Below are 25,934 nucleotides of genomic sequence, written 5' to 3' on the forward strand. Positions count from 1 at the left end.
CTAAGTCCAACTGGTCTAGCTTGGTTTTTTTTTTCCTTTGAGGAAGATTAGCCCTGAGCTAACATCTGCTGCCAATCCTCCTCTTTTTGCTGAGGAAGACTGGCCCTGAGCTAACATCTGTGCCCATCTTCCTCTACTTTATATGTGGGATGCTTGCCACAGCATAGCTTGCCAAGCAGTGCCATGTCTGCACCTAGGATCTGAACTGGCAAACTCCGGGCTGCCAAAGCTGAACGTGTGAACTTAACTGCTGTGCCACCGGGCCGCCCCTGGTCTAGCTTTTGATTTAATTCCACTGTTTCCTTGTTGATTTTCTGTCTGGATGATCTCTCCATTGATGTGAGTGGAGTGTTGAGATCCCCTACTACTATTGTGTTGTTATTAACATCTCCTTTTAGGCTTGTTAACAGTTGCTTTATGTACTTTGGTGCTCCTGTGTTGGGTGCATAGATATTTATAAGTGTTTTATCTTCTTGGTGGAGTGTTCCTTTCATCATTATATGCTGCCCCTCCTTGTCTCTCTTTACTTGTCTTATCTTGACGTCTACTTTGTCTGATATAAGCATTGCAACACCTGCTTTCTTTTGTTTGCTATTAGCTTGGAGTATAGTCTTCCATCTCTTCACTCGGAGCCTGTGTTTGTTGTAGGAGCTGAGATGTGTTTCCTGGAGGCAGCGTATTGTTTGGTCTTGTTCTTTAATCCATCTCGCCACTCTGTGTCTTTTTATTGGAGAATTCAATCCATTTACGTTTAGGGTGATTATCAATACATGAGGGCTTAATGCTGCCATTTTATCACTCATTTTCCGGTTCTCCTGCATTTCCTTTGTTTCTTGTCCCATGTGTTTCAGTCTACCAATTGAGTTATGTAGTTTTTCATGTTGTGTTTCTTTGTTTTCTCATTATTTATTATTTGTGTCTGTGTTCTGCTTTTTTGTTTAGTGGTTACTATGAGGTTTGTATTCAAAATCTCGTAGATGAGATAGTCCATTTTCTGATGGCCTCTTATTTCCTTAGATTAAACCAATTCAGCCCCTTTCCTCTTCCCCTCCTAAGTTGTTTTTCTCACATCTTATTCCATCTTGTGTTGTGAGTTTGTAGTTAAAATGACAAGATTATCTTTGTTTTTGGTGTTTTCCATCCCTTTATCTTTAATGTTGTACTTGAGTATTTGCTAACCTACTCTGATGAATAGCTACAATTTTCTGATTTTGTCTACCTATTTATCTCCTTACCCTGTGCTTTGTAATCCATTTCTCCCCTTTTTTTTTCATGTATGAGGGCCTTCTTGAGGATGTTGGCGGGGGGCGGGGGGCGTCTTGTGGCTACAAATTCCCTTAGCTTTTGTTTATCTGGGAGAATTTTTATTTCTCCATCTTATCTGAAGGATATTTTTGCTGGAGAGAGTATTCTTGGATGAAAATTTTTGTCCTTCAAATATTTGAATATGCCATTCCAGTCTCTCCTAGCCTGTAAGGTTTCTGCAGAGAAATCTTCTGAAAACCTGGTAGGGGTTGTTTTGTAGATTATTTTCTTCTGCCTTCCTGCTTCTAGTATTTTTTCTTTGTCATTCACTTTTGCCAGTTTCACTACTATATTCCTTGCAGTAGGTCTTTTTATGTTGACATATTTAGGAGATCTGATTGCCTCTTCCATATGAATTTCCATCTTCTTCCCTAGGTTTGGGAAATTCTCTGCTATTATTTCTTATTTTATTTTAGTTTTTATTTATTTATTTATTTTTTTTTGAGGAAGATTAGCCCTGAGCTAACATCTGCTGCCAATCCCCCTCTTTTTGCTGAGGAACACTGGCCCTGAGCTAACATCCACGCCTATCTTCCTCTACTCTATGTGTGGGACGCCTACCACAGCATGACTTGCCAAGCGGTGCCATGTCCACACCTGGGATCCGAACCAGCAAACCCTGGGCCGCCGAAGCAGAACGTGTGCACTTAACTGCTGCGCCACCGGGCCGGCTCCAGGAGTCTGAGTCTTGAAGGAACACTGTCTATGCTCGGTAGAAAGATTTCTTTAAATTTCTCACGTTCAGTTCAATGTCTTTTTGCTTAGTCAATGTCTTCTTGTTGGTTGATGCAACTTCTCTCTTGAAACTCTGCTCCACATCCTGGGATCTCCAAACCTGTTCTTCTATGCCCTAGTCTTTTTCTAAAACAGAGTAGAAAGAAAAGTCCTGTGTGAATCTTTCCACTCACGTGATCGAAATGAAATGTCATAAATAATCTATTGCAGTGATCATTCTGGTTTCAGGCCTAACGTCTGTGGGGAACTGAACTGACCTAACCTTACTGAAGGACGTTGAAGGATGTGACTACCTCTACGTATGGGCAAGTACATGCAATCTCAGGTGGTACCAATCAAGAATTATCCAAAATAGGCCAGCAGAGTAAGCTTGAGTATAACAGCTGACACAAACTGAAACACTGCTGTTTACTAAAAGTAGGATGCTGTGTGACAACTGTAGCTTTAATTTCAGATAAATAGAGCTTAACATATACTATAGATTCATAGTCATTAGCAGGTTACTTGCGATGTATGCATTCTGATTTTTTTTTCTAAATAACTTTAGCTAATTCTACGTGAATTCACATGTTCTTTTGGGTCTCAATTTCTTGTTTCATCAGCCTGTCCAAATATTTTTTAAAATCCCAAGGCCAGGAGCTCTGAGAATAAAGCTATTACTGAAGAAATTGTGGTAGGAAACTTACATGTATGGATACAAGTGACTCTGAAAAGTACAAAAACAAATTTAAAAAAATAAAATAAGCAATAATCAAGTGGCAAAGGAGTTGAAAGGACAAGCACATAAAATTGATGGGAGAAGAGCTCTAGGCTAACAGTCAGACACTAATGTTATGTGAAGTTATCACAGATCAGAGAGGGCTCACCCAGCTCGTCTGAGTCAGAGTGTTCATGCTGAGATGTGGAAGGATCCTGAACAATCCCTTATTGACTCTTTCCCTTCATGTTGGGCTCCCATATCCCAAAATGACATTAAATTTCCTAAAACTCTATTCCATTCAAGTCCAGGTAAACAATCTCAAAAGCTTCAAGCCACCTCCACCCGTCCAGACACATGGCCAGTGCTCTGACCTTTCAACCAGAAGAATTTTGGATCAGATCCTTTTTTTCTTTTTCTATAAAGCTCATTTTTTGGACATGATGAAATTTGAATGAAGTTTATAGATTAATATTAGTATTGTACTCAATGCTAAGTACCTTACTTTGATCATCGTACCATGATCATGGGAGAGAATGTCCTTGTTATTCTAAAGTATAGGAGCCTTCACATCTGCCACTTTCATTCTTTCTGGGAAAAAAGAAGCTTGTGTGTGTGTGTTTACATACACATGTACACATATGTATGTATATACATACATATATACACCCTCACACACATATACACACATATGGAGACTGATAATGCAAATGTGAAAAAATGTTAACATTTGGGGAATCTGGTTGAAGGTATACAGGGATTTTTCATCGTATTCGTTCCATTTCTTTGTAAGTCTAAAATGATTTCAAAATAAAAGGTTAAATTTAAGGAGAAACCAAGAAGAAATTAATAAGGGAAAAGCACAAAGGGAAAATATACAGATGGCTCCATGGTTGCTAGACCAGGGACACAAATCAAAGACAGACCTGAAAATAATATTAGGGACAGCCTGAGGGGTCCCTGACTGATACACTGAACAGCAGGGAGAAGGCATGACCTCTTGGAGAAATCCTATAAGATGTAAATACAGGCCCACATGACAGGCAGAGAAGCTGGCAATCTTATCTGAGCACATCAGAAAGGAATGTGTGACAGAAATTTAGAACAAATGAGACCACGAAATGAAAAGGGACAAAGGAAAGCTGTAGAAAGAAGAGTCCCCCTGGAGCTTAGGCCACCTTTGTGGGGATATGGCCAGTGAAGTCACACAGGGCCCCACGCTCTGAAGGGGTTCCTAGGCTTGGGGTTTAATGCTCTGTGTCACCATCTTGAAATCAATAATTTTTTTTCCCTTCTTCTTCTCCCCTAAGTGCCCCCGGTACCTAGTTGTATATTCTAGTCATAGGTCCTTCTGGTTGTGCTACGTGGGATGCTGCCTCAGCATGGCCTGATGAGTGGTGCCATGTCGGCGCCCAGGATCCGAACTGGAGAAACCCTGGGCTGCTGAAGCGGAGTGCAAGAACTTAACCATTCAGCCACAGACCAGCCGGAAATCATTAATAATTTTATCCTCAAAATATATAAATTTTACATATTTTCTATTATGTAATAGATTAGCTTATATAGATTATATAATATGGATTTCTTTATTTTTATAAAATGTAACTTTATTAACTGGATAAGAAATGTTAAAATATTAAATACTTTACCACATTTCTTGGAGAAATCCTTATTTGGCCACATTGTTTACTTTTTAGAATATTCTGCTTCATAATATCCATTCATTTTTTAAATTCCTTTCCATATAGTTCAGCAATTCCACTTCTGAATATATATCCAAAAAATTTGAAAACAGTTTCTCAAACACATATTTGTACACCCATGTTCACAGCAGCACTATTCACAATAGCCCAAAGATGAAAACAACCCAGTGTCCACTGATGGATGAATGGATGAATCAAACGTGCTATGTGCGTACGAAGGACTGTTACTCAGCCTCAGCTGAGGCACCTTGTGTTGGTTTGTGCATTTACTGGTTAAGTGAATTTGGGCCACTTGGTTGAGGTGGAGCTGGCCAGCTTCCTCCACTGCAAAATTACCACTTTTCTTTTGTAGTTAATAAGTAATCTGTGAGGCGAGTCTTTGAGGCGAGAGAATGTATATCTTATTCTTCCTTACTTAAAGCTTTTAACATCATATTTGGGTTCTGGACCCAATTCCAATGTGTGGAGGGAGCGGTTTTTCCCCCGCACCACCAAACAATACTCAGGATACCAGCTGGGTGTCCTACAATTCCACCTAATTCTGACACTGTCTACCTGGAGACAACGTCAGATTCCACAGGTAAAGGGCTCAGTACTAAGTCTGCCCTCCCCTGATGCCAATCTCAGCTCCAGGTGGTTATCTGTGCTTCTTACTGACTGGCTATTAGTCAGAGATTCCTCTGACGCCCTCCTTGGGTTCAATTAATTTGCTAGAGCATCTCACAGAACTCAGGAAACCTGTTTATTCACTAGATTATCCATTTATAACAAAGGATATGAATCAACAGCCAGATGAAGAGATACATAGGGCAAGGTATTGAAACCGAGAGCCAACTTGCTTTAACTATGCTCAGTTAGTTGTCTGTTTGCAACAGTAGTTAGATAATCCATTACTAAAGTCCACTCTGTAGATGACATCTCTGACGCATGGGTCACCATGGTAATGGGTGCTTAAGTCTTTCAGGAACTGAGAGTTGACTACTTGTTCAGTTCAGGCCAATTGAGACCACTGATTCATTAACTAGGCCTGCACGAATGCCTGATAGGTGACCTTTTGATGTCAGGAGGCCGAAAACTCCACCTCACTTCTTCTTACCTCCAATCATGTATCCCCACACTTCAGATCATCCTACCCCCTTATGCCATAAATATCCCTAATCCCCATTTTCAGGGAGGCACATCTGAGACTTGTTCTCCCCTCTCCTTGCTTGGCTGCCTCATGAATTGAACTCATTCTTTGCTGCAAAACTTGCCATCTCAGTGATTGGCCTACTGTTTGGCAGGCAAAACGACCCTGGTTCAGTAACAGTGTGTGGGAAGGGGCACGGAGATTCCATGCCCTCTCCAGGTGCACCACTCCCCTCCTTGAACCTCCATGTGTTCACCAACCCAGAACCTCTCTGAACACCATCCTTTGGGTCTTTATGGAAGCTTCATTATGAAGGCATGATTGGTTAAATCATGGGCCATTGGCAGATGAATTCAACCTCCAGCACCTCTCCTCTTCCCAGAGGTCACAGGTGTGGGACTGAAAGTTCCAATCCTCTAATCAGATAGTTGGTTCTCCTGGCAACCAGCCCCCATCCTTAGATAAGGTCCAAAAGTCACCTCATTAACATAACAGGAGATACCTTTATTGTCTTCTTCACAGGAAATTCCAAGGGTTTTAGGAACTCAGTGCCAGAAATGGGGATGAAGACCAAATATATATTTATTATAAATCACAATATCACACATCCATTGATGATTTTTGCCTGAATCAGTCATTACTATGATGACTGAAAAATGATATTGATAAGTACATTTTCATTGTCCTTGAGATCTGCTGAATTCTGGAGCCAGGCTCAGTCAGTAGGGCTGTGTGGTGCCTGGTATCTGTCTCTGCCCCCTGAAGTCCTGTTTACCATCTCCAGAAGGCTCAGGTTCTGAGAAGCTGAAAGAATGTTTAGAAGGGTATGTTCCAGGGCCATCCCTGTGGCCAAGTGGTTAAGTTCGCGTGCTCCATTTTGGCAGCCCAGGGTTTCACTGGTTGGGATCCTGGGCACAGACATGGTACTGCTCATCAAGCCATGCTGAGGTGGCATCCCACGTAGCACAACCAGAAGGACCTACAACTGGAATATACAGCTACAACTACAAAAGGGGGCTTTGGGGAGAAGAAGAAGAAAAAAAAGAAGATTGGCAACAGATGTCAGCTCAGGTGCCAATCTTTAAAAGAAAAACAACAAAAGAGTATGTTCCCAGGAAGAGTGAGAGATCTGGAGCCCAGGCTGATGACATCAAACACACTGAATTTGTCTCTCTATCCACCTTGTTCTGGCTCCAGAGGAATAAGACTGTCACTAGTGAGATTGGTGCCATTTTGTGTAGTTTCTATACCTAAGGAGGACAGATAAGGGGAAAGAAAAATTGAAGAAGCCAGTTTATATACAAAAACATGGGAGTCAAGTCTATCCCACCTTTCCAGTCCAGTATGGAACTTACTACCTCCTGGGAAAGCCATGCATTAGCCGGGCCCTGGCAGAACACACCTGAGCATGCATCCCTCCGTTAACTCAGTCATGCCCTGCACAAAACTATTGATTCTTTACCAGGCACTGGGAAGACATTGGTCAGCAAAATTCACATTCTAACGGGGTTTCTAGGCTCTGGCTGGAAAAGTGGACAGCGGAATTCCTGGGGAGCGCAATGAGGCACTTGAGTGGGAATATCTGTCCCCTCCCAAGAGGAAGCTGGAGTTGAGTCCACCGTGTGGGTGCGCTGGGCTCTCAGGAGGCTCCGCCTATGAGCCAAATTGGGAACAATAGGTTGATGACCTTGAACTCTCACCTCAGAGATCTTGTCCCTGGTCTTGTCTCTGTTCTAAGGCCTCATCAGGTTCTCTTTTTCTCTGGACGTGGCATCTAGATCTTCGATTTTGAAACCAAATCTGAGTGGGTAAAACACAGATTTGGTTAAAACAACTGATGTCACACAAGCCTCACCCTTGCTTTTTTCATAAGGCAAAGGGGAGGGAGAAGTGGTTCATTTTAGGCCTGATTCCAAAATCACTGACATTTCACATGATATCTAGGCCAGTCTGTAGGTCTGAAGATAAAGCTCAAAATTCTGAACCTCACACCTGGTACCTTTGTGACCTATTGTCCGGTTTCACATCCCGAAAGTCCCCAGAATCCGCTCTTACAAGGGCTGGTCTTTCCCTAAAGCGTCACCCCTGGTACCACAGCTCTTCTCTCTGCCTGCAATTCTCTTTCTACCTTCTTTTCTTCATCTCAAAAACCCCTATTTTTCTCCTGTGACAGAGTATTATCTGTCTAAGGAGGCATTTTTCATCCCACAGGACATAATTAATTGCTACCCCTTGCTTGTGCCCATAAATTATACACATTTATGTGTATTAGAAATATATGATATATACTCATATATAATATGATTTACAATAATATAACTTTAGTCACTTATTTATATATCACACTCACACACACCCCTCATCTCCACAGCTACTACTACTTTTGCTTTTCCCAGAGGTGCAAGTAAAATAGGCACAGGTCTGGAGTCCAAAAACCAGACTTTGGAAGTCACATAATATCACTGAAACTTTCACTTCCTTTCTGCAGGCAAACGCCACTCTCCAGACAAACGATTGATTGTTTTGGAAGAGCTGCACGTGTGTAGCCCTGGATATAGTTTCTATACCTGAACCAGAAATCCCTTTTTCCATCTGACCTGCTTATGATATCTGAGAATTAGTCCCCTGCTGGGGAAGTCTTGCAGAGATTTCTTATTATTTATGCACCTACCAATATCTTGATTTTACAAGGAAAAGATATATTCAGCTTTGAATTCTGAGGAGAAAACTAGCCCCAAGGATATGGGGTCAGCTATACTAGGATGTGACTACCTTCATATTTGACCACTGACTTCTGGTTTTTTCTCTTCCAACTCACACTTCTTCTTTCAGAATCAAACCAAACAACTTACTCAAGAGTCAGTCTGCCATTTATTTTATTTTTTTAAAGATTTTATTTTTTTTCCTTTTTCTTCCCAAAGCCCCTCAGTACATAGTTGCATATTCTTAGTTGTGGGTCCTTCCAATTGTGGCATATGGGACGCCCCCTCAGTGTGGTCTGATGAGCAGTGCCACATCCGTGCCCAGGATTCAAACCGGTGAAAGCCTGGGCCGCCGCAGTGGGGTGCGCGAGCTTCCTCACTGGGCCACGGGGCCGGCCCCGGTCTGCCGGTCTGTGGCACATTCTCTCCTTCCCCACCCTCTCCCCAGAGCTTTGGAGTCTCATCAAAGCTGCCTCTTAAACGTCTATTCTGGATGGCTCAGGTGGATGCCTCTGACCCCACGGAACTCCTTTTATTCTCCTAGAACGGTCCTCCTCCTGGATGACACCAATGTCGGCCATCCATCCAAGCTAAAACTAGCATATCTTCCTGGTAGTCTCGTCTCTCTCTCTCCACCATCCCTCTCCTCCACGCGCCATCCCTATATGTGCTATCAATCTATGTTCACGTTGTTTCTTAAACAGAACTCTTTTCCAAGCCTCATCTTCCTCCTTACGACTTTTCACCTATGTCTAAATTATTTCCCGTCTCCCGAATGGAATCCATTCTTCACTGGGGAGGAAGAGCAGCGATTTTAAAGCGTAACAACAGCGCGATCTCTCCTCTGCTTAAACTCTTTCAGCATGTGTCCACCACCCAAAGGACAAAGCATAAACTCCTCTAGTGAGCATTTTCCATGTGTCTAATCCACTTCAAGACCTCTGCTCACTGTTTGGCACACAGGGATTAATCAGACAGGAGCCCCATCTCACAGCTCACAGGCTAATGGACGGTGGTGTAGACACAACCTGATAATAAGATCTTCAATCAATGGGCCACAACAACTGCTCCAGACTGGAGGCCTCCATCAGCACCCCTGTGTCACCCTAGTTCTCAAGCCTATAGACAAACGCACAATTTCCTGCAAGCCTCGGGCCTGCTCTTAGGACTGCAGTCTGCCACAATGCTGCCTGCATTAACCCCCTCTATTCCAGTCTCCCCCAGGGAATTTCTATTGGTTGTGCAAGCCCCAGCTCAAGTTTTCCTCTGTGAAACTATTTCTGACTGAGTATATCTGCTTCCCCGTTTACACCAGACACATCCACCCATTCACTCCTATTTGTCCAGGAGGTGACTGCTGTGTGACAGACAGTCACACCATAAAAATTGTCGGTTTCTTTGCCTACCTCCCTCGTTATTTTCTGAGCTACTTCTGTTCCTCTCTGTGAATACATCCCTCCGTGGTACAGTTCCTAGCACATAGCAGGTGCTCGGTCTGAACGTAAAATGAAAGAGGCAGAGAAAGAAGAGAGGAGAGGGGAGGGGTGAGGTGTGACAGTCCTGCTGCTGCACATTAGATTCCTGGTGACAGAGGGAGCACTGGTTCACCACACACACTGACAGCACAGCACTCGGACAGAATTACACTCCATTTTAGGATTCATCAGGTCCTGTATTTCTCTGAGTTAAAAGTTAAATCTCGGGGCCAGCCCCTGGCCAAGTGGTTAAGTTCACGCACTCCACTTCGGCGGCCCAGGGTTTCGCTGGTTCGGATCCTTGGCGCCGACATGGCATGGCTCATCAGGCCATGTTGAGGCGGCATCCCACATGGCACAACCAGAAGGATCACAACTAGAATATACAACTATGTACTGGGGGGCTTTGGGGAGAAGAAGAAGAAAAAAGAATAAGATTGGCAAGAGATGTTAGCTCAGGGCCAATCTTTAAAAAAGAAAATGTCAAATCTCTAAAGTGGACATAATTCCAATCTCATGGGAGAGTCAGAAAAGCTAAAGGATATGATAGATATAAAGACGTTAGACAAATGTCTGGCCATATTCAATGTAAAGTAATATTCCTTCTTTCATTCATTCAACAGATTTTTATTAAGTGTCATGTGTCAGGCACTGTTCAGAACACAAGGAATACGACATTGATTATGACAGAAAAGAACTGAAGGAGGTGTAAGAGAGCAGGCCACGTGGTACCTGGGGGCAGAAGAACCTACCAGACAGAGAGAGAAGGCGCTGGAAGGGGAATGTGCCGGCCTGTTGATGAACAGCTCAAGGCTGGCATGGCTTCCCTTCCATCCAGCACTTAGATTTGCTTTCAGGATCGAAGAGCTAGGCACCAATTCCAGAAAAGATCAGAACCCGAGGAGGACTTAGAATCTCCACCCCTGGAGGATGGAACAAATTCCTCATCACTTACTTGGATTCTCGACTCTGGAACTCCAATTTCGATAGCAAGTTGCTGTCTGGAATCAATCCCAGGATATGGATTGTTCATAAATGCTTCGATGAGGGTGTGTAATTGGGAGGAAGTGTAGCTGGTACGGCACCGTCTGTCTCCTCTACCTAGGGCAGGTGGAAGATGGAGGGTCAAGTACATTTCGGAGACCAGTTTACATATTCAAACAAGGAACCCAAACATGTCGGACAGTCTCCACTGAGTTTGGGACCTGTTACTTCTGCTTGAAAGGGCCTTGTCTTAGCCCATTCCAGGTGGAATGTTCTAGAGGAGAAACAGTATATGGCTGGGTTGCTGGATTCCTATGGAAAGAGGGTATGCAGTGGAAGGTCTCAGAAGGTCCATGGACCATGCAGGGAAAATTTCCAGGGGCCATGTTGAACCCTTTGCCACCAGAAGACCCTGAACAGGAGCCCCTGAGGGAGAGAACTTTCTTTTCCCACTCAGAGTAGTAGTGGGTTCCACAGTAGAGGCTCCTGGGTACTCAAAATCTCTGCGGGGGGACAGGACTGGAGCAGACCATTTACTTTGAATCTTTTCTTCAGGGTGATCTTCATCTTGGCTTGATTCTAAGTGCTCCTCAGGTTCTGATCTTTTCTGGAATCGGTGTCTAGCTCTTCGATTCTGAAACCAAATCTAAGTGATGAAAAGGAAATGAGGGAATTAAACATGTTCGTGTCATCTCAGCCTCATCACTGCCTTTCTCCAAAGGGAGTGATTCTTATTAGGCCTGAGCTCAAGTTTATTGCTATTATCTGTCACATTCAGCTAAGTCTTAGGTCAAGTCTTAGCATTTGGCACCTCTACAATCTAATCCCAACATGATTTGCTATAATTTTTTTTTCCTAAGTAAGATTTTCCCTGAACTAACATCCATTGCCAATCCTCTTTTTTTGCTTGAGGAAGATTAGCCCTCTATTTTTTTGTATGAGGGACACCTCCACAGCTTGACTGGTGAGTGGAGTAGGTCCACGCCCAGGATCCAAATCCGCAAACCTGGGCCACTGAAGCAGAGCATGTAGAATTTTAACCACTCAGCCATGGGGCCTGGCCCTATAATAATTTTTTTAAGTTAACAAATAGATGCTGCAAATTATGCATTTGAGAGCCAGCTCAAGCATTTCCTCTTCTCTGAAGGTGTACCTACATACTTCCTCCCGACTCTTTCCAGCTCTTTTATCCTCAGCATCCACATTTGTGAAATAAAAGCAACATCCTTATGAGTTCATTCTGAACGTCAATCAGGATGCTCCACACAAAGCCCTTAGCACCCTGGCGCATAGTATGTACTTAATTAATGGTTTCCCTTTCTACATCTAGGCTTGGAGATGTACACTTTGTAAATTACCTGGATTCTAGACTCTTCAGTGTTGATTTCTAAAGCAAGTCTTTGTTTGGTAGCATAACTCGGGTAAGGTTTTTGGTTGAATGCATTGATGAGGATTTTCAATTGATCTTCTGTGAATTTGGTGCGGCTGCGTCTACGATTTGCGGCTGTGGTGTCTGTGGAAAGATTAGGAGAAAAGCATTATTTAACAGGTCAGTTTATACATTCAAACTTCAGGTTCAAGCTAGTCTCTCATTTCCTTTTTTTGTTTGGAATCCACCAGAACCCACTAGGAAAGAGCTCGCCCACAATTATAAAGCCCTTAGACACACGAGGGTGATTCTTCATCTTCTCCAGCCGATCTGAACGCTGTGACTGGGGAGTCAGGTCTTCTGTTTTCAAAAACAGTGAAAAAATGATGTGTTCTGTTCATATGGATCAAGAACAATATGAGTCAAGAAAATGCATGTGATACATCTTACAGTGATGAATACTTGAGCCCACAGAAATGAGGAGCACGTGATACAGGTGCCATTAAGCCTCTTTTAGTTTTTCTGGTGAAAATTCCTAGGAAGATATTAATTCATTTTGGAATCCATTGCCCTCAACAGCAGATAAACAGAAATCAGTTTCCAAAATATTTTTTAAAACACTATGAGGAGAACAAAAACAATTGAAAAAGAAATTCTATGCTTTCAGTAGAATCTTCAAATAGGGAATAAATACTTCCTTACATGATTTTAGCTATGGGACACCTCCTTGAAATAGCCAAATCTGGAAAGCCTGGGCATTCATTTTGGAACGTACGATTTTCAAACAGAATTAGACTTAGTGAGAAGTTACTGGGGATGCTGGCGGTTCAGTTGGGAGCACAACACCTGTATTCATAGGAAGAGAGATTCCAAGGCACTGAGTTCCTTTGATTGGCACCTCATGGGGAAGAACAAGTTGAATCTTCCTTCTTTTCTATCTCCGGTACAGTTGTGCAATATTTATGAGGTCACTCTCCAAAAAGTCCAAACTCCACATTTAAGCAAAAGGAGAATCCAGTAAACTCCAACTGTGGCTACGCACTACATTCCTTCAGCAAAATAAAGAATTCATTTGGATTTCCAGTCCACGAGGATGCTTTTCTGTTCGTCCCTCCTGAAAGCCTAAATCTGCAGCTGCATGCCAGTCCACTACCCGCTGGTGTGTTGTACTTCAGTGACAGGGGACGGTGAACTTGAACATCACCCAGAAGTCCTCTTGAATCTTACCACGTCTGTCAGGTCGTTGCCTGTCTTTGACCTCATCACCTATAATGACCTACTTGGCTTTACACCCTGAAAGTGTGTGCTCCAGCCACCACACCTGACTTGTTTCTGTCTCCCAACCTGCCCAACTCCTTCCTGCTCCCTAGCTTGGCACTGGTCCTCTCTCTTCCTGCAGTGCTCTTCCCAGGATGATGGACTAGCTCGCTCCTGTGCGTCACTCAGGCCTCAGCGCAAGCATCTTCTCAGAGTCAGGTCTGAGGAGACGCTGCCCCGCCGGTCTAAGGTCGCCCACACTCCATGCCACACTCTCACTTTCCCCTGTCTTGTTTCCTTCATAGATCTTATCTCCATTGGAAATAATTTTCAATGCGTTTACTTATTTCTGTTTTCCCCTCTGGAAGAAGCACCACAAGACTCTCTCGTCTGTTTTCTTCACTCTGGAATTCCTAGTGATTAGGATTGGGACTAGCTACATAATTTGTGGGGACCAGTGCAAAAATTCCAATAAAAATGCCAAGCAAAAAAAATTGTTAAAAATTCAAAAAATTGTTAAAAATTTCAAGACAGCGAGAGCAGAGCATTAAACCAAGCCCAGGGCCCTCTAAGCCTAGGGCCCTGTACTCTTGTGGCTGACACTAATCTACTCCACAAACATATGTTGAAAGTTTGAATTATTGAGTAAATCTCTGGCAGAAAAGGATACAAAAAAACAAAAACCCCAAAACATTGTGAAATAACTTCCCCTACTCCAAACCAATCAAAATTTAATCAGAAACTCAGAAATGACGGCTTGGAGAGAAGTTCCAAATAGTCTGTGATGGAATTTTTTTTGATGGACTTTTCCTGATAGCAAAGGCATTTGCTCTGGGTTTGGCCTTAGGTTGAAAAGGCTCACAGGAACCCACCCGTCTCATACCTTCACCTACATTATTCTCAGCTCACAGGTCCTTGACTGGATCCACTCTTAGAAGGAAAATTCCTACAGAGCAAAAAAGTTTAAAGGGAATCTTAAGCCCTGAAGTAGATATATAAGGACTTTTAACTAACCCACACCAACTCCCTAGGACATGGGGGAGGGGATAAGGAAATTAGGGCTTCCTGAGACACTGGCAGGCTGAGGCTGGGCACAGAGAAGGAGGAGGAGACGCAAAAGAACTAAAGAAAGATGAAACATAAGGAAGGAAGCAAAGAGAGAAAAACTGAGAAAGATCTCTGTCTTCAATCCAGGATCTATGTTTTAGCTCAATAAGCCAAAGTCGCATGAGAGCAGCAAAATACAGTTCATCTCTGGCTCCAGGGCACAGAGCTTGGCACAGCTTGGTAATTCCCCTCCTCAGTCCATACCCTAGATGAACTGACCGATGTGGGTGTGGATAATGCAAATAGATCTTCACTGCCATAGGGTTGGCGGCAGTGAACATTTTAAATGTCCATCACCAGGGAACTGCAATTTCCAAACAAAAATACCAAAAAGATCTTTCAAGTAAACGTTATGTTAGAATGTTTTTAGATTTACAGAGAAGTTACAAAGATAGTATGGGGACTTCTCATATATTCCACATCCCTATTTTCCGCTATTATTAACATCTTAGTACGGTGCATTTGTCACAACTAATGAATCAATATTCGTACATTGTTAGTAACTAAAGTCCATACTTTATTCAGTTTTTTAAGTTTTTATCTGATACGCTTTTTCTGTTCTAGGATCCTACCCAGGGCACCATATTACATTTGGGGTCACATCTCCTTGGGCTCCTTTTGGCTCTGACAGTCTCTCAGACTTTGACAAGCTTGACGGTTTTGAGGAGGACTCGGCAGGAAATTTGTAGAACTTCACTGGGGTTGATCTGATGTTTTTCTCATGATTAGACTGGGGTATGTTTTTGGCAGAGGAACCCAATAGGATTCTGAGGGCAACCTAAAATGGGACAGGGAGAGTAAGGCTCACAAAGTGGATCAGATATTTTGTTAAAGAAGGATCAGGACGATAGATTTACTCATCCAGATAAAACAATAGAGCAGTAAAAAAAAAAACCTTTTTTCCTGGGGTACTGATGCAGAAACAGAAACAGACACACGGAACTCAATAGAAAGCGAAGAAACAGGCCTTGTTTACGTGAGGGCTGGGATAGCAATAGCCTCCAAAATCAGTGAGAAATGGTAGTGTTGGGCAAAGAAAACGGCTGACTATATGAAGAAAGCTGAAGTTGGCTCACACAATACACAGTATATAAAATAAATACCAAACAAACCAAAAATGGACGAAAGATAAAAATAAATGAAAGATAATGCACAAGAAAACCTATGTCACATCGAGATAGAAAAGAGTTCCTTAAATAAGACACCAAAACGCACAATGGGAAAAATTGCTGGAACTAAAAACATCATAATAGAAACCTTCAGTCGGAACGTTAGAAAATCAGATAAAAGTCAGATGCTTGCAATGATGGGGGTGAGGTAGGGAGATGGAAACACTTCTGAAGAGCTGGTTGGAATGTAGTTTATTCTGGATAATCTGTAGGACAATCAGGCTACGCTTGTTAAAATTATGTATAGTAGGGCCAGCCTGGTGGCACAGTGGTTAAGTGTGCACATTCTGCTTCCGTGGCCCAGGGTTCGCTGGTTCGGATCCTGTGCGGACATGGCACTGCTTGTCAAGCCATGCTGGCACAGGCATCCCACATATAAAAGTGGAGGAAGATGGGCACAGATGTTAGCTCAGGGCCAGTCTTCCTCAGCAAAAAAGAGGAGGTTTGGCAGCAGATGTTAGCTCAGGGATAATCTTCCTCAAAAAAAAAAAAATTATGTATAGTAAGTAATTATAACACTGCAATCGTTTCTCGCCCAGCAATCCATGACATGCTCTTCGGAATGCTGTTTGTAGTAACAATGGGAGCAACCTCAAGGCCATCGCTAGAGAACGGATAAGTAAAATGTGGCATATGCCCATGATGGAATCGTATATGTAAGACTAAAATAATGAGGGAAAAATGATAGAAGCAAGATAGAAAGGTCTCAAAAAGACAGCATTAGGTCAAGAAAGGAAGAAGTAGAACGTGGTATATATAGTGTAATATTATTTCTGTAAATTAAAAATGTATATATAGTGTAATAGCATTTCTGTAAATTAAATTAATCATCTGTAATTAATCATAAAATTAATCAAACTGTACACTTAAGGTTTGTGCATTTTACTGCATGTAGTTATACCTCGATAAAAAATTAGAAGAAAGCAAGTTATTCAATAAATATCAATTAATCTAAATTAAACACTTTATACAAAACAATTCTGTGAATTTATGAAGGAGACCCACATATCTGAATAGACACATATATCTAAAGGACAGGTAATACCCTGGAATAGATGGGTGCTTGTGGCCGAGGTGGGGAAGGAACAGGAGTGGTTAAGGAAATGGAGTGGATAAAGATAAAACCTGTATAAAAGCGAGAGGCCTTGTTCAGATCTATATTAAAACATCAGACTTGAGGAATATAATTAACTCAACTCTGTGTGACTGAGGATCAGATCATAGCAAGAAAAAAAACTTGAAAATTGTTTCAATACTTTTTTCTCCAGAAAATATCCCCAGATCACTCATTCTCAATCATTTTGGCCTCAAGACCCACTTACACTCCTAAAATTTAATGAGTACCCAAAGAGCTTTTGTTTTACTTTTTCTTTTTTTTTTTAATGGTAGAAATCCAATGATTGTAGAGCACAGGAGTGATTTTTTTCTTTTCTTTCTTTCTCTCTCTCTCTCTCTTTTTTTTTTTTGCTGAGGAAGATTAGCCCTGAGCTAACATCTGTGCCCGTCTTCCTCCACTTTATATGTGGGCTGCCGCTACACCACAGCATGGCTGATGAGTGGCATAGGTCCATACCTGAGATCTGAACCTATGAACCTGGGCCGCCAAAGTGGAGGGCACCAAACTGACCACTATGCCACAGAGCTGGCCCTTGTTTCACCTTATTAGATATTAAAAGCGAGAACATTTATTAATCCATTTTAAAATGTTAATAAACAATTACATTCTAACAATAATAACATTTTATAAAAAATGACTACTTTCTGAAACAAAAGCGATTACTGAGAGAAGAGGCATGTTTCACATTTCTGGGAATCTCCTTGCTGTCTAGCTTAAGAGGAGGGAGCTGGACTTTTCTCTCTGCTCCTGCATTTGATCTTTGGGTTGCAGAATATGAAGCCAAGCAGTCGCAGGCAGACATGCAGGTCGAAGGAGTTCTGTCTCTCCAGCCTTTCAGATAATGGCGGCTATTCTCCTTTGAAAGTCTACTAACAATAAGTTTCTGAAACTTTCTTAAATTAAATGTTAGTTGCCGCATGGAGTCTGAAACCATTTCAATGAACTTTCTCATGCTGTGTTATATTAAATGCATTTGTTTGTCTTGCATTTTTTTTGCTTTTTAAAAAAATTTTTTAAGGAGTTAATTTAATTTTTTTTTTAATTTTTCCTTCTCCCCAAAGGCCCCCAGTACATAGTTGTATATTTTAGTTGTGGGTCCTTCCAGTTGTGGCATGTGGGACGCCACCTCAGCTTGGCCTGAGGAGACCAGGATTTGAACCGGGGAAACCCTGGGCCGCCAAAGCGAAGTGCACGAACTCAACCACTCAGCCATGGGGCTGGCCCCTTGTCTTGCATTTTTAATAGATCTTTTATCCATACATGATTTTGTAGCCTCTTGTATAGATGATTTAAAATAATAGTTTACTGAATTCTGAAAATCTTCCAAAAATTGACATTTTATAAAATCTACCCACAGGCCTACCAGGTAAGTCCTGGTAGGATGAACTAGAAAATTTTCATCTAATTTCAATTGTTCAAAAAAATATTTCTAGAGCATCTTTCAAAAGCCAAACCCCTGGGGCCAGCCTGGTGGTGCAGCAGTTAATTTCGCATGTTCTGCTCCGGCGGCCCAGGGTTCACCAGTTCAGATCCCAGGTGCACACCTACCCAGGTGCAGACCTACACACCTCTCATCAAGCCATGCTGTGGCAGGAAACCCACATATAAAGTAGAGGAAGATGGGCATGGATGTTAGCTCAGGGCCAGTCTTCCTCAGCAAAAAGAGGAGAGTTGGTGGCAGATGTTAGTTCAGGGCCAGTCTTCCTCAAAAAAAAAAGGGGGGGGGCCAGCCCGGTGGCACAGCCGTTAAGTGCGCACATTCTGCTTCTCGGTGGCCCGGGGTTCACCGGTTTGGATCCTGGGTGCGGACATGGCACTGTTTGGCAAAAGCCATGCTGTGGTAGGCATCCCACATATAAAGTAGAAGAAGATGGGCACGGATGTTAGCTCAGGGCCAGCCTTCCTCAGCAAAAAGGGGAGGATTGGCAGTAGTTAGCTCAGGGCTAATCTTCCAAAAAAAAAAGCTAGACTCTATTCTAGGCACTGCAAACAAAATCGATGAGATATCCTCGAACTCATGGGAAGCCAGGAGAAGAAAAGCAAACAAGTGTAATACATTGTATGTCAGATGGTGACTATTTCTGTAGCAAAAAAGAAAGAAGGAGGGAAAGTAGAGAATGCACAGGGTGAAGTCACAATTTTAAAGTGAAGTCGTCAGGAAGACCTCACTGACAAAATGGCTTGAGCAAGGACGGGAAGCAGATTAGAGAGGGAGCAATGCTGACGTTTGGGAGAGGAAGGTTACAGGAACTAAGGATAGCAAATGGGAGCCTACTAGGCCTGCTCAAGATGCAGCCAGAAGGCTACAAAGTCTGGAGAAGAAGGAACAAAGCAGAAGCAGATGAGGTCCTAGACCTTGGGGCAGGGGGAGGTTACTGAGGGCCTGACTGGGCCATGGGCCCTTTACTGTGAGTACTGTGGGCAATCACTGAGGGGTTTTGAGTAGATAAAAGACATGATGTGACAGTTTACTGAGATCACACAGTGTCCGAAACAGACTGAATCGGGACGAGGCTGAGGCGGAGAGATCATCAGGAGCGTGCCACAATAGTCCAGAGGGGCAACAGTGGGGATAGACCAAGAAACGGTCAGATTCCTAAAATATTGGGAAGCTAAAGCCAACAGAACTTGTAGCCTGATTAGATGCAGGTTATGAGAGAAAAACTGGCATCAAAGATGTTTCCTAGATTTTTGACATGAGCAACCGGCATTTCCCAAGAGAGGGGAAGCAGTTTGGGTATGAATTGGGGAGTTCAGTCCAGGACACGCTGGGTTTGAGGAGCCTGTTAGAGACAAGTAGGCAGTCAGATGGACAGATCCGAAGCTCAGGAGAAAAGTTCAGTCTGGAGAGAGAAATCTAGGAGCTACTTTGATTCCAAAGACGTGGTCTCTGAACTCTTGGATGCCTCCCATCGTTTCTTTCTTTTGGTGCGTCTCTTCCCCTCTTTCTTCTCATCTGCTCTTTCCTCCCATCCTGCTTCCTGAAGCAAGAATTTGTCTTGTTTAGTTCTTGAATGCCTGCATCTTTCTGAAATTCCCAAGGCTCGAATGCACAGAAAACAGCATATTTTCATATCACATGAGAGAAATTGGCTTTTCTGAACCCTAGTAGTTATTGAAAAGTTTGAAAACTGGAACTCCCACAACTACTGATGAGCACACTAGGTTTCTAGTCCAATTTCCTCCCCAAAGCAATGAAACCAAACCCGCAGTCAGGTGTGTGGGGAACTTACTGTTTGGAGAGACGGCCTGGGCCATGTCAGAACAGAGTCCTGAGGTCTGAGCATTCGATCAGGAGACAACCAGTGGCAGCCTGCTTTTATATGATCAGCTGGATGGTCCCTCCCATTTGTTTAATCATTACTGATGATTTTAAGGTTTCACCTTTACTAATTACATCAATTGCATCAATTCTTAGAAACACAGGCCCTCTTAATCCATGAAGGGCTAGATAGGACTTTTTTTCCTACCGTTAATAGAGATTTAATAATTTATACCAACCTTTACACCTAAACCATCACAGGAGCGTCTTTGAGTATGATTGCGTTTACATGTCTTTTTGTGTGTGTGTGAGGAAGATTGGCCCTGAGCTAACATCTGTTACCAGTCTTCCTCCATTTTGTATGTGAGATGCTGCCACAGCATTGCTTGACAACGCACAGTGTGTAGGTCCACACCCGGGATCTGAACCCATGAACCCCAGGCTACCCAAGTGGAGCACACCAACTTAACCACTATGCCACCAGTCGGCCCCTAGACATCTTTTTTTTCAATGTTTATTACATACATATGTATTCTTTTTTAAATTGCTTTTTCATGCTCTTCGCTTATCTTTCCATGGGGTGGCCTTTTCTAATGAAATTAAAAGGGTTTTTAACATTTGTATCAGGATTAGGGTGAGGCAAGTGAGGCTCTCTCCTGGGATCAGTACTTCAGGAGGTGCTAAAAATTCTGTCATGAAGATAAATAATATTTGAATGCAATACTTAAAAAAGCAAAAATTAATTGCAAAAAGTCCATGTTTACAAAATATAAAAATAGTAAATAAAAACAGGATCTTACCCTGCACTGGCAGGAGTTGTGTACTCCAGGGCGCACTTGCACTGAATAAGGATCCCTCCCTTGCGATTCCTTCTCAAGGTCACCGATCAATCTGGAGGGAAGCTGACAAGTTCTTTTAATTGTTTATAGCTGTAATCCACAGTACTGTAGGATAAAAGGGAAACTTTTGTTTTATTACACAAACATGTTTGTGTGATTTAAAAAATATTTTTAGTAGTAATTAGGTGAGTAATACAAATTTTATTTATCAACATATTTGGCACTTAACAAATAAAATTTGATCAAATATCAAACATTTTCTGAACAAAATTTTTTAACCAGGAAAATAACATACTTACCAGGAAACTTTACACTTTATCCATTTAAAACAGTGATAAATTATATGTTATTCACTTTTACATATGAAATTTTTTCCCACTATTTCCATCAAATTTGTCTGGAAACCTAGAGCACAATTCTCTGCTGTTTGTATTTACCAGTGTTTCGATTTTTTTTTTTTTGAGGAAGATTAGCCCTGAGCTAACATCCACCACCAATCCTCCCGTTTTTGCTGACGAAGATTGGCCCTGAGCTAACATCCGTGCCCATCTGCCTGTATCTTATATGTGGGATGCCACCACAGCATGACTTGATGACTGGTGTGTATGTCTACACCCAGGATCTGAACCAGCGAACCCCAGGCCGCCGAAGCAGAACACACAAACTTAACCGCTACACCATCAGGCTGGCCCCAATATTTTGCTTTTTGATACACATTTTTATATACACCTATTTGGGTGTTAAATATCATAATTTGTATGATTTAAGTTGGTGAGTATAAATTAAATATTTATATATATTAACTCCAATTACATTATTTATTTTAAAGTTCATATTTTAAATTTGTACTAAAAATTAAAAAGTGTATATGGCATCTAAAAAACCCAATTAGTGCAATGTTCAAGAAAAGAAGAAAAGTGCATGCAGAAGTGGATCGGAATTACAAACAGCATTTATAAACTTGACCAGAAAAACAGTATTCTAGCTACTTAAAATGATCAAATATCCAACGATGACATTGTTAAAGCAGAATTGTCATCAGGGGCCAGCCCCACGGCTAAGTGGTTAAGTTTGTGCGCTCCGCTGCAGCGGCCCAGGGTTTCACCAGTTTGGATCCTGGGAGCAGACATGGCACCACTCATCAGGCCATGCTGAGGTGGCGTCCCACATGCCACAACTAGAAGGACCCACAACTAAAATATACAACTATGTACTGAGGGGTTTGGGGGAGAAGAATAAAAAGAAAAAGAAAAAGAAAATCAGTAACAGGTGTTGGCTGAGGTGCCAATCTTTAAAAAAAAATTGTCATTAAATTCAGCGTTAACTAAAGAATATTTTTCTTTTTTCTCTTCCTCCTCCTCCACTCCCTCCTTCCCCCGCTCTTCACCAGAGTTTCTTGAGGGTCCGCCCCATGCCAGACCCTGTGCTTTAAAGGATCTTCTTCTCATGTGGGGAAAATAATGAAGAAAGGGAAATGCTAAAATTTCAGAAACTAGTGAACACGTGTCTGAGTAAGAAAGTAAGAAGACACTGTTTGAAATAAATTTTAATAATGTTCCTTTTGAGCTTCCAATTTCCAATAATATTTAAATGATTTGAGCAGAAACGTATCTGACCCAGGACCAGAGGCAGATTTTTAGAGAATCTACTTTTCATGATGGTCAACAATGTTCAAAAGACCAGGGTTTTTTAAAAATGTTCTAATGAGAAGCTGCTTCATCATCACTGCTCATTCATTCCAAGGAATTCTTGTCTTTCTTTCGTTTTCCATTTGCAGCTCAAATGCATCATTTCTAGAGAGTGAGATCGTAAGTACTCCCCCCACACTTTATTTTTTAACTCTGGTTTAGTTTAATTTTCTGATTTTTCTACAGTAATACATATCACTTCTGTCAATAAAAATAGATGGCACTGAGAATACATAAAATCCCCTACAAACAATTAAGAATATGACATACAATCAAATAGAAAAATAGGCAAAATGGATGAACAGTCATTCATTCATATGTTTCGCATGCATTTATTGCTTCATCAGATGAAGTAAAATCAGATTTCAGAGTAAAATGTATTATATATACATATTAAGAGTAAAAATTTAAGAAAATAGGCAAAATTGAACAGAATCATCATCTGATGAGACTCAGTAAATCTACATATATACAGCCTATCCTGTGTCAAAGGTAAACAAAGCCGGACATCAGTTAAAGCAGTGAAAACCGATTTTCTCACTAACTGAAGTCAGGAGGGAAATGAGCTGAGCTCTGTTCCAATTTGCACAGAGCTGACGGGGTGTTTTAAAGGGAGGAGGAGGGCAGAGGAGCAGGCAGGACTCCAGCAGAGCAGGGCAGTGAGCAATGACGGCGGTGGCCAGAGTACATGTGATCAGGCCAGCGGCGTCTGCCAGCTGGCAGTTCTCAAAGTCAGGATTCCGTCCTCCCACCAAGAGTGGGAAACAGAGGCCCTATCCTTCCTGAAAATGATGTCTCAAGGGAATGCCTTCCAGGTCCTTGAGAAAGACACTCCTGAGTTGCAGGAGATATGTAAACATCTCAAAGGGACAGAGGAAAGATGCAGAAGCAAAGCCCTTTTAAGGAAATGCTCTGAGGAGGGGAGGTCAGGTCCTCTCTCCGTGTTGGCTCGTAAGTTCTCCCGGCAGTGTCCAGCTTCGTCAGGCAGGCATTTCCGTGGCCTGAAGCTGACAGAAGCCGTGTGAGAGTTTGGTCAGGTCTTTCAGGGCAGGATTTGGACAGAGTTGAATGCCGAGAGTTCAGCAATTCTCAGTTCCTTCTTTTATTTAAGAGAAAGAGCAGATCTCTTTCTCATAGAACTATCACTTGTCATACCAAGGTCCTCGAGAAGAGTCCAGTTGTTGCTTCCAACCTCTGTGTGATTCAGCAGTCAAGGCCATGGACGAGATGAGCAAGGAGGCCCGTGCTTTTGGCAGTGGCAGCACAATTGTCCCACAAGGGCGATGATGCACTTAAGAGAGGAAAATGTGACTTTGAGGACCAAAATAAAGAAGCTGAGTCCCTTATAGAGTCCCCTAAGCCGTCTAGTAAGTGGAGGAAGCCACTTAAAAAGAGAGTCAAGTCAATCTTTCCCTTGAGGGGTGTAAGCTGCTTCTCAGGCATGAGCCTCCGCTACGAATATTTTTTGATACCTTTCCTCTTGACTGTCATTTACAAATATGCAGCATGGAGCACCCACTAATCACAAGCACATCCCTGAGATGCCAGCAGGTGGTCTGAGGCTAGCCCAGGACATCATCTTCTCCTGCCCTTGGACACTGGCACTCCTGGGTCTTCAGACTCAAACTGGGATTGACACCACTGACTCCACTGGCTCTCAAGCCTTCTTCAGGTTGGACCAGAACCATGACACTGGCTTTCCTGAGCCTCCAGCTTGCAGACTATAGATCAGGGGACTTCTCAGCCTCCACGGTAACATGAGCCAACCCCTCATAACGAATCTCTTTCTCTACATCTATGTATATCCTTGTGGTTCTGTTTCTCTGAAGAACCCTGATTAATATAAATTTGGGTACCAAGAGTGGTTCTAGAGGAACAGAATTTTGAGTTTCCTGAATTGGTTCTGGGGTTTCTGGAACTGGCTCTCTAATCTGATTAGACTTAAAGATGCTAATGACTCTACTTTCCAGTGGTAAAGAGCGCACTGATAGTCTAAGGCATGACCTGTTTATAGAGATACCCAAAACATCTCCACTGAACACTCTTAATCAGCCACTTACAAGAGGTAAGGAGCTAAGTGACTCTGTATAGGACACTTTCAAGCATTTTCAGAAAGCTAAGGAATAGATAATGTTGGTTGCTTGCTCCTAACGTTACTGGACAAAGTGGTGAAAGAAAAGGCTGAGCTCAGGGATTTGAATTCCCAGCTCACATAAACGACCTAAGAGCTTCTCTGTAGGCCCTGAAAGAGACCTTATCTTCTGCAGACACAGGGCTGAAACTGCTGAAAATCAAATGCAGAACCTCATCCTGTGATTGGCTGAATTACAAGGCAAGTTGAACTCCCAGCCTCACAGGGTGTCTACTGTTAAAGCCAGGACACTGACTGAGAAAGAATGGGGTCCTATAGTTTGACGTGGGGACGTGTGGGACAACCTTGATGAAAATGGGGACATTGAGACTAAATTCTGATGAGTCTTCTTTGCCAGCATAAAGGTCTCTCCTCCCCTAGTGGAAGGGCCTGCCACCCCAGTGACGCGCCTTTCCACCTCTGAAGGAATTAACCCTGCATCGCCTTAGGAAACAGTAATGGCCTCCCCTGAGGCAGTCGCCATGGAAGACAATGCTGATTCTCCTCAGGACCCACCTCACCACCTGTCTTTGCTTTTAGACCCATCACTAGACTCAAGTCCCATCAGGCCCCTAAAGGTGAGCTACAAAGAGCGACCGGCGATGAGGTGCACTACATTCCAAAAGAACTGTTTGCCATTTCCGATTTATACGAGCAGAAATCTGGGGAGCACGTGTGAAAATGGATACTAAGGGTGTGGGATAATGGTGGAGGGGACAGAAAGTTGGAATCAGGCTGAATCTATCAACATGGGCTCAGAGGAGAGATTCTGCACTTAATGGTGCAGCTCAGGAGGTTAGAAAGGGCAGTCACAGTTCGGTTGGTTGGTTGGTTGACTGAACCATGGACCAAAAGGTGGCCCACCATGAGTGAACTGGAAATGCCCAACCTCCCATGGTTTAATGGGTTAAAAAGAATCAACAAACCCAAAATGGAGTCACTTTTGTTAAGCCCCACCAAGAATTAATACCTCACCTAACTGCAGTCTCAGCCTCTCTCAGGACTGGAATTTTAAACCAATCAGTCTGGACTTTCCTGATCAACACTAGTGAGGTAATCTGCATGATAAGACACCTTGCTCTTCCCCCTAAGGGAAGGTGTTTGCCTGAAATAATTCTTCTTTTGTTTCCTTGTCCCACCTTCCTGCTGCCTATAAGAGACTTCACATTGCACAGCTCCTCAAAGCTCCCTTTTATTCACTAGATGGGACACTGCTCAATTCATGAATCCTTTAATAAAGCTAATTAGATCTTCAAATTTACTCA

General features: G+C 42.5%; 1 protein-coding gene across 1 annotated transcript; it reads right to left on the reverse strand.

Moving 5' to 3' along the window:
• Window positions 1-6,134: 6,134 nt before the first annotated feature.
• Window positions 6,135-23,758, reverse strand: DUXA (double homeobox A). Its single transcript, XM_070632439.1, has 7 exons — window positions 23,731-23,758; window positions 20,812-20,880; window positions 12,089-12,243; window positions 11,268-11,376; window positions 10,702-10,847; window positions 7,270-7,369; window positions 6,135-6,819 (listed from the first exon to the last, which is right to left on the reverse strand). The coding sequence occupies exons 1-6, from the start codon at window positions 23,756-23,758 to the stop codon at window positions 7,271-7,273; spliced, it is 606 nt and encodes a 201-aa protein (XP_070488540.1). The 3' UTR covers window positions 6,135-6,819; window position 7,270.
• Between the last annotated feature and the right edge of the window lie 2,176 nt (window positions 23,759-25,934).

The sequence above is a fragment of the Equus przewalskii genome, chromosome 9 (assembly GCF_037783145.1).
Source record: "Equus przewalskii isolate Varuska chromosome 9, EquPr2, whole genome shotgun sequence".
Classification (NCBI taxonomy): domain Eukaryota; kingdom Metazoa; phylum Chordata; class Mammalia; order Perissodactyla; family Equidae; genus Equus; species Equus przewalskii.

Bases quoted from the DNA above. Each gene is read 5' to 3' on its own strand.
- DUXA (XM_070632439.1), bottom strand. From the start codon at position 23,758: ATGGCCTTGACTGCTGAATCACACAGAG. The intron at 12,244-20,811 runs GTAAGATCCTGT...ATCTTTCCACAG, and splicing joins ACAACTCCTGCCAGTGCAGG to ACACCACAGCCGCAAATCGT. The intron at 7,370-10,701 runs GTAAGTGATGAG...TTACCCACTCAG, and splicing joins TTCCAGAGTCGAGAATCCAA to ATTTGGTTTCAAAATCGAAG.